This window comes from Thermothelomyces thermophilus, chromosome 5 (assembly GCF_000226095.1).
Source record: "Thermothelomyces thermophilus ATCC 42464 chromosome 5, complete sequence".
NCBI classification, from domain to species: domain Eukaryota; kingdom Fungi; phylum Ascomycota; class Sordariomycetes; order Sordariales; family Chaetomiaceae; genus Thermothelomyces; species Thermothelomyces thermophilus.
This window is the reverse complement of record NC_016476.1, coordinates 837,038-845,922: the sequence shown is the minus strand read 5'-3', so window position 1 is coordinate 845,922 and position 8,885 is coordinate 837,038. Positions and strand designations below refer to the sequence as shown.

The 8,885-nt window shown below is 51.7% G+C and overlaps 3 protein-coding genes across 3 annotated transcripts; all 3 read right to left on the bottom strand.

Annotated features, from left to right (window-relative positions):
- Nucleotides 1-100: 100 nt before the first annotated feature.
- MYCTH_2037479 (uncharacterized protein) lies at nt 101-1,030 on the bottom strand (the record flags this gene model as incomplete). Its single annotated transcript, XM_003664829.1, has 4 exons — nt 101-202; nt 352-419; nt 563-606; nt 879-1,030. Coding segments are annotated over 4 exons (366 nt in total), but the record flags the coding sequence as incomplete, so codon positions are not given.
- A 4,360-nt stretch (nt 1,031-5,390) lies between these two features.
- MYCTH_2128713 (uncharacterized protein) lies at nt 5,391-6,415 on the bottom strand (the record flags this gene model as incomplete). Its single annotated transcript, XM_003664828.1, has 3 exons — nt 5,391-5,624; nt 5,755-5,869; nt 6,099-6,415. The coding sequence occupies 3 exons, from the start codon at nt 6,413-6,415 to the stop codon at nt 5,391-5,393; spliced, it is 666 nt and encodes a 221-aa protein (XP_003664876.1).
- A 65-nt stretch (nt 6,416-6,480) lies between these two features.
- On the bottom strand, nt 6,481-7,680 carry MYCTH_2308094 (uncharacterized protein). The gene has a single exon (XM_003664827.1). It carries the CDS (start codon nt 7,419-7,421, stop codon nt 6,507-6,509), a length of 915 nt encoding a protein of 304 aa, XP_003664875.1. The 5' UTR covers nt 7,422-7,680; the 3' UTR covers nt 6,481-6,506.
- Nucleotides 7,681-8,885: the final 1,205 nt, after the last annotated feature.

The following is an 8,885-nucleotide window of genomic DNA, read 5'->3' as shown; positions in this document are numbered from 1 at the left end:
GCCGCACCGGAAAAGAAAAGAAAAAATCCCGTTAGTCTGGGATCGGCCGTGCACCACTGCCGAGGAGTCGGAGGGAGGTGACACCGCGGCCGCAAACATACCGGTTTTTTAGCTCGTTGGACGATCGAGTTGGAAAATCCTCTTCTTGGATAAATTTCCACTCGCGCCCGTAGGTCTGCACGTTTTCTAGGAGGAGATCGTCCTGTTGCGCCAGAGCTGTTATTAATATTTAATAGTCCGTTGCACATGTCTTGAACCGCAAAACAAACCCGAGAATGAAAATAATAAAAAAGGGAGAAGAAAAAGAAAGAATAAAATAAGAATAATAAAACCGAGATCTGCTTCATTTACCTCTTCTGGGGTCCAGTCCTCGTGCTCAAGCCGCGGATCGAGCCGATGCTGCCACCGTTTGGCGCACTCTACTGCCGCCAAACATTTCGCACACCGTTAGTCGTGCAAAATTTCTCCGTCTCGACGAAATAAGAGCAATATTTTCCCTCTAAAGAAAGAGAAAACAAGAAGAAGAAAAAAGGTAGGGTAATTGATAGGTGGCGTGCCATACGATCTGAGCTTCGTGAACCCACCATGCTCGCAACCAACGTCCATCTGTTTCGGCCCCCGGGGCTCGCTGTTAGCTTGTGGCGCTTGTTTCGTGCCACCTACCCACCTTGCCTTCCCCGGCCTCCCAGACCTACCTTACCTTACCCATGTCCGGACAAAAATCGGTCGGTGAGGTGAGGTAGGGTAGGGTCAGGTAGGTAAGGTACGTGACCTAGGTAAGTACGGTAGGCAAGGTAAGGTAAGGCAAGGCAGGTGTAGGTGTGCATCGAATAAGAATTAAGCTTATTCGTTTATTTTTCTTTTGGCTGGTTACTTACCTTTGGCCGTATTTACTCACGGCCTGCCGCAGTCGCTGGTCTTCGTCCTCGTCCCATGCCCCTCGTTTGAGGTTTCCGCAGACCTTGTTTATCCATCGTTTGCGGCAATCTTTGTTTGTTCGCCCCGGGAGCTTTGCGGCAACTCGAGCCCAGTCTTTGACCTGCTCACTGCCGCCCCGTACTGGTAATGTCTCGAAGTTAGTCATACCTTGTCCCTTGCTAGTTACCTGGATTCGAAGGCGCTGTAGTAGGATTTTTCGCTTCGACTGTATATTCTCCGTTCTCTCTCATGCGGGCTTTCAGTGTAATATTCCCTTTCTTGTCCTTTCCCCGCCCCTTTGTTTTCTTGTTGGTATGTTGACGGCGAGTGGTGGTGGTGATAATGAGGGTGACGGTGATGGCGATGGTGATGGCGATGGTGATGGCGATGGTGACGTCGATGATGGTGTCGTGTTGGTGATGAAGGTGAGATGATAGTTGTGAAAAATGATGCTTACATTGACTCTGCACCTCGTCGAAGAGAATCTTGTCCTCGGTTTCGGTCCATCTCTTTGGGATCCTTCGGTCGGGACGGTTCATGGCAATAAACTCATGGAGCAGACAGCTCATAGAAGCCCTGCCAATTGCATCTGCCTTCAGGCAAAACAATTTATTTGACCGCGCAACAACCGTCTTTCAGTCTGCTTGCTGGCGACCGCACTACGGAGGTTTTCTACCTTACCCCCTCCCCTACCCAGTATCTTTGCTTTCGGCGGCTGAAAACCCGCACGGCGGCCGCGCATCGGCATGCCGCGCCCGTGTACCGTAATCTTGCAGCTCCTTTAAGCGCATGCGTAAACGAACCAACCAGTCATAGTGGTTGTGCCACAGGCAAGCAGCTGCGAGATTGCGGCAAGCACTGGGTGGCCAGGCTGGTTAATTCCTGCAGTAGCCAATCGCCTAGCCACCCCGATTAAGTTCAGCATTGTAACGGCAGCGGACCGCACCGGATTCTTCGACCGATCTTGGCAAGTCACGGGATGACGTGGGAACCTCACCTACCTGACCTCACCTACCTGACCTTGTGTGTAAGCAGCATTGTTAACAACCACCTCGATTCGAGGCACCAAGGCGCGGAAAGTCGGGACATAGCAGGCCTGTATTTGCCTCCCAGAACTGATTATTTTTATTGCATTTTTTCCCCATCTGTTCTTTCTTCTGAGCTGCGTCTGCGGGCGGTGCGGGGAAGTCGCAAGACGAATCTGACAGTGATAATGGTTGAACTCGGGTTTGGACCCGCGTACGCTACGTCCGTACAGGTACATACCATACGCTACACCGACGGTCATGTTTTTGAAGAATACGACTCTCCCAGCTCTCGCAAATCTCGCCGAGAAAGAATACCTGCGGGGCCTAGAACAACGTCTCCACTTCGATGTACATAGTACCTCCCGTACTACTGCTCCGTTCGAGTCGTCTTCCGTGGTCTTGGACCTTGATCAACGAACCGCTGCCGCCTCCAGGCCTCGCATTGAGAGAATTTAGCCCAATCATAGCCTATGTTAGGATCCAAGCTAGAGAACAAGCTTACTCACGGATGTGTAATACAGACTTCTTAGGGTAGCACTGTAGGGGCAGTATGACAAACAAGAACTCTTTTTAAGGTAGGCACTGCGCCGTACTGTACTATACGGTACAGTACGGTACAGTACCAACAATGCGGTACAGATTTCACGTACGGAGGTACTGCATACACGAAGTACATACATGCCTTTTCGAGTGGGGCGTATGTGCCCCTGGTAGGTACGTGCAGCAGTGTAACTAATGCACGTAAGACGATTAAGGTTCATCGTATGTTCCGTACGCTAGTGTACAATTGCCTGCCTCCCGTCGATACCGTCATGCTTGCAACCCATGACCAGAACCGACCCCCCGACAAACTCCTGATCTCTTTCTAGAGGTTTCGGCCGGAAGGATTGTGAATCTGTAACGTCAGCATCTTAATATGCATAGGCAATCGTAGGACACGGGAATGCTTTGGACGATTATTTTGCTGAGCAAATCTGTATGTATAGTACCTACCTTAGGTAATTGTACAACGCAGTTACGGTGGCCACGATCTGGCTCGTACAACGCCGATCCTGCAAACGCCATTAAGTTTATTTGGCTTGCCTGGATCCCATGTGTTCCCCAACCTCAAAACCACGTGCTTAGTCGCTGAGTGAGTTACATGGCTTTCCTGCCATCCTCAAAACTGGCTCCGGCTCAGGGGCAGCGGACGGTGTCTGCCGGAACAGCCTCCCGGCCGCTTCCGGCAGGCGGACGCGAATGATACTCCATCGAGCATGGATCGGCTATCAGGATTGCAGGGATCTGCATTGCTTGGCTTGTACTATGTACTGCGTAAATTCACCCAGAGACTTGACAAAAATAAATAACAGTAGTCAAAAAGGGTCGCAGAGCGGTGTGGGAGGTAACCCTCCATGGCACTCCTCTCCCCCAGCACCCCTATTTCCCCCCCACGCTTGTTCCAGCTTACTAATGCCGCAGCTGCAAGCCTGCGTGTGTGTTGTCCTTTATTCAAAAACCACCCGACACCATGTCGTTTCCGCCGGATAAGTGATGTGCAAGGGGAGGATGTTTGGTACACACCCGGGCGTGCACGACAAAATTTTAACGTTACCTCAGGGTACATGCCTACTCCGTACACTAATACGCCGTACATACACGAGTCAACTACACTACTACATAGTGTACATTGTGGTTTCCTTGGCTCGCAAGGAGGGTCAAAGGAGCCCTATAGGGCATAGACCAGACGAAAGGGGTCCTTACCGGCCGAATTTCTGTTTCCATTTCCGCAATCGCTGCGTCCCTTGTGCCAAGTACATACAGTCTGGCTCTGAGAGAACTTTCCTTATCTCGTTCGCCTACTATCGGACAAATGGACATCTCTGGTGAAGAGCCAAGCCCGTCGCCGAGAGGCACATGCAGTAATCGCGCGCGGGGCCTCCACTAAACACCATCATAAGCTGAACGGTGCCAGAGCTCGGATTTGCTTGATTCGCCCCCGGACTGCTACGTCAGATTGGAATAATATTTCATGATGCAGTGGAATGTCATGAATGTGAGATTGAAGTTTTGAACATCGACCCGTGTCCGAAGGGATCAACAGTAAGCGGCATATTGGTCTGGTGGCTCTCATTGCTCTACTGCAGTGGTTCTGGAGCACATGGGAGAGGTTGGCGACCTCGACGCGTAAGGGAGTAAGATGCCAAGTCTCACTCTGTGTCTTTCCCGGTGTCCACTCCCAGGTGCACCGCGAGCATTCGATGCCGATAGCATCAGTCCGCTTGGAATGACGAAACAACCGTGGCGCAGTCCTCCAGAAGGACGTAAAAACGAGCATTATGATTCCATTATTGATTCTAGATGTCGGGGCACTCGCAGGAGGGGTACTCTATCCTCCGCTTATCTAATTATAAGTGGAGTTATTGCCATGATGTGGACCAATCCTTCTTCAGACGCTACACATATCCGGCCAGATATCCAAGGGGTCCAACAACAGAGGTTGGAGCAGGGATAGTGTACGGGATGAACCGGGATGCGAGTCTTAAACTACCGACCGAGTTGATCGACATGATCCTGGCCCAACTCCCGAGGAAAATGAGTACTGCAAAATTACCAAATGCGGAATACACCGGCATGAGTAATATGACAATCCGTACACTAGTGCATGTATGACCGCAGTAGTGCACGCAGCAAGCAATCTCACTCATCCAGATCTGCCAATCACTCTGTCTCGGGCATTTCCCCGGAACATCTAGCCTAGTCTACGCGTTGCAGGAGGCACGGAGAACACCCCGTTTCACGGCTCGAGGGAGACGTGCCGTATCTTTACTTTCTGCAGACACAATCTTGTCTGTATGTTGGTATGTAAATACGTACCTCTGACACGGCGTTGCCAAGGTTGGAGTCGTGGCGCACAAGACGAGCTTGAACTGAAGAGATTGAGCAAAATAACTCGTAGCAAAAACCCCACCTGCCCTGGAATCCTCGGCATTTCAAGACACGACAGACTGCGGAAAACTTGCGCTGGGACTTCGGTCACGCCTTAAGTACATCCGTATATGCCCCCACCTTGCGGTGAACCATTGCATAGTCGGGGGGTTGATTCAACACCGTCTCCGTTGGCAACCAAAGCGTTCGCAGCCTGGCATCAAAACAATGCCGAGATGGCGGAGCGGAGCAGTTTGCAACACCTCAACGACCGTGGATTCGCACAAAAAACAGTCGTACTTGAGAGCCAGAAAGCAAGCAAAGAATCAGGGAACTCAACTGAGAAAGAACATGTGTTGACTGTTACGGGCAGCAATAAACATATGCTATGCAGCCACCTTCAAAGTCGCCCCCCCCCTTTCTATCCCCCCTTCCTCCCATCTCCTTGTGGGTATGAGGGAGGGACGAGCGGCTCCAGATTTGGCGTGCTGGTGCCCCCCCCCCCCCCCCCAAAAAAAAAAAAAAAAAAGTCCCGAGCTAGCGTAGTGGGCGGCACTTTGAGCCCAATCGATAACTGGCCCGGATGAGTCCCGGGTTCCGGGGGAGGATGGCTGCTCTCTCCTGCTCCTTCTTGATCGAGTAACCGGCAACGGTAACCGGGCGCAAACCGGCAGTCGAGACCCCTCCTGACGCAAAAAAGTAGACCGCCAAATAGGGAATCGAGAAGGCGTCAAAGGATGCGAAGCGGAGCAAGGCAGGGGACCCGTTCGCCTGCCCGGTTTAACACGTCAACACCAAGGAGTCGAGGTTCAACTGCCAAGAAGGGATGTCAAGGTGCAGGACGGAATGAATCCTCTTGGATACTTGGATCCTCTTGGACGTGCGTCCACCCCCTTGTCACCACCTGCAACATGCATCCCCCCTGCGCCGGCCCCGGCCCCCCGTCCCCCGCCCCCTCGACGAGCGCGGAATCAACGGTTACCAACGATACCCCGGCGTGGATGAAGCCGGACGGTCTCGGAGGAACCCGATCGTCACAGACGTACATTTATATGTAATCCGTCGTGTATATATGAATCCGAGGGACCCGAGATAATTATTAGTACATGTGACCGGCCGCCCCTCTCCGAAAGTCTTCGGACTGTCGAACGCGGCTCGATGCGGCAACTCGTCTACGTCTCTCTCCATCGGGCCAGGCGAGTGAGTGGTGGACGTGAGGGCACCCATCGGTCTAATAGTCGTTACCCCATGGCATATTCTCTGGGCTGAAAGTCCTGTCGGTCCGGCACTGAGAGTTGAGCGTTCTTGTAGAACTCGAGGACTTCTCTCGGAGTCGGCTTGTCGGCACTCCAGTTAACAATGGTGCCTTCGACGGCACGCTGACCTTGAACCGTATGGGCGAGGACACAGGAGTAGTGGCCGCCGTCAATGAGGCAGAATCCAATATGAAACGTATGCTTCGTAAGTGCCCGCCCTTCGCCGTGCAATTTCTCCCACGTTTCAACGCCCCAGGTGCAAACCGAGATGCCGGCTGGATTTGCCTTGTCGAGATACGTTTCCATGTTTGGCGAGTGTCAAGAGGCAGTTGCAGTCAGGACAGAGTCACCGTCCACAGGAAACTGAGGTATGAGAGAAGAAAGTACTGCCTTAATCCTACCATTTTCTTGCTACCTCCGCTTTCCTGTGCCGTATATGGGATATGAGAGCCTTGCAAGTCGGATACTCAACTTGCAGGTCCACGCCCCTCTCTCTTTTCGCGCGAGTCACCATTGGCGCCCCTATATCCTTCGGGTTATCATAGTCGTCTACAAACTTCCAGTACTCGATCTCCGGATCCCAATCTTCATCGTCGTCCCACTCCCACTCATGCCAATACTTCTCCATCTCATCCCGGAAGCGACACTCTGCCAAGTCGACGAAGTGCGGCGTCTGCGAAACCTCGTGCACAACCACGTTGCGCGGGTCGCAATCCTGCATGACGATGCCGCGCCTATTGATATCATGCGCTAGATTAACCGCCGATTGCACAATTCGTTGCCACTCATGGGTTGGAGGAGCTAGCGGTGAAGCGGTCATGTCTTCTAATTCATATCCGTCGATCCGTTCCAAAAGAATGCCGTTGACTTCCAAGTAGGGCACCAACTCCGGAGACATTTCTTTGAGGGCGTCCACAGGTTCGTCGTCGGTGGCTGCCAGGCATACATGCGCAAGCATACGCGGGATGGACTTGCCCTGGAGATCCCTGAGCCGGGTATAGGCCTGGGTCTCGCGTTCAAAGTTCTCGTGGCACTTTGCCCACAGGGCCGCCTCGAACTTGACAGGACCGTTGTCGGCGTCGTCTAGAAAATGCCGAGGTTTCATGGGCATATCGCGTGTCTTGTTCGTGTCCTCTAGCCACTCGAGAAAAGCGAGCATTGTCCCTTTCATGACGAAGGTCCGAAATGCCGCTTCAATTTCCTGTGTATGTGGCACGACCTGGCCGTGTACATTAGAGCGAAGAAATGTGCCAAACCGACGGTCGTAAAGCTTGAGAACAAAGTGCGTGGGACTGCCGTGGGGGTTTGGCATGGTGACGTCCAGGACCGCGGATGTGGTTATTGAAAGCAGTTTGTGGATTGTGACGGTAACCGGCTCAGAGGGCGATATGTCGCCGACATAGGTTTCGCGCACGAGTATATCTAGCTTCGTCCCTTTCTGGTAGGGCACAGCGGTAGGTGTTGTGGCCCTTTCCGTTGTCAATCAGTGCCGAAAAGATGAAATTCTTCAATTAGCGGTTACTTACATGATTTGATTCAGGTCTGCGAGGGCAATCAAGGGTGCGAGGCGGACTGGAGGTATTGAAGAGACGAAGAAGGCATAAGAAAGCGAACTGGCAATTGCGGATTATAAGGGACAGCAGGTCGATTCGTTGAGGCCAGGAGCGATTCAAATAGGAAACGGATGTTGGAGGAAGGCGCGCGCAAACGTCAAGTGGCTTTAATAATGATCAAGTGTTCAGCATACCAGGTGATGCAGCCCCAGACACAGTGCGAAACACGGAGCGAAGCCGGCACGACTGTGACCGCCAAACACATTTGTGTGGGAGCGAAATGCAGGATATGATCTTCATATGACTGCTACGGAGGATGCGGGAGCAAGAAAGTCGACATTTTCCGTGCCTTGAAACCACCTCTAGGTCCATACCGATAACGGAATGACAGGGCGTGATCTTCTTTGATACGCAGATAACTAATTAGTCATTTATAACATTTGTCAATGTAGTGGTTACAGTTAAAAGCAAATGCTCAACATATTCAACTATATAGCTACAATTGTGATCAAGTTATATTACAGACGTATATTTATATATAATCTGTCATATATCTATATATCTAGGGGTCCCAATATAGTATATATGACCGGCCGCCCCTCTCTAAAAGTCTTTAGACTATCGAACGCGGCTCGATACGGTAACTCGTCTACGTCTCTCTCTATCGGGCCAGGCGAGTGAGTAGTGGACGTAAGGGCACCTATCGGTCTAATAGTCACTACCCTATGGTATATTCTCTAGGCTGAAAGTCCTGTCGGTCTGGCACTAGGTGCTATAGCATGGTTAGATGTGCTGTAATGGTCGACTATCTATAACGGTGTGAGCGCTGTGGCAGGCACTCCTGGAACACTCGTATGAGCCTGAGAAGTGGTGATAAAAGATGTGTTAATTGTTAAGTATCTAGGTAGTGCCGGGGGCACTACGAGGAGCTCCCTAAATATACAACAAAAGTAGGGCCCTGTTGTCTCACGTAGTCAGAACCATCCGCGTGAGAGCCTTGTTCTATAACACTAGAAGTTGGGCGTTCTTGTAGAACTCGAGGACTCCTCTCGGAGTCAGCTTCTCGGCACTCCAGTTAACAATGGTGCTTTCGAACGGCACGCTGACCAGAGGAGAGCATGATAAGGAGAGTTCTATCGTGCCACCGCGAGCACAGAAGAGCCAGACGAGCACACCGTCGTTGTCGGACAACGTGATGTAAACCGAATTTAAACTAGCAAATG

What these genes read in the sequence shown, in the direction of transcription:
- MYCTH_2308094 (XM_003664827.1), bottom strand. Translation starts at nt 7,421, where the DNA reads ATGCCAAACCCCCACGGCAGTCCCACGCACTTTGTTCTCAAGCTTTAC.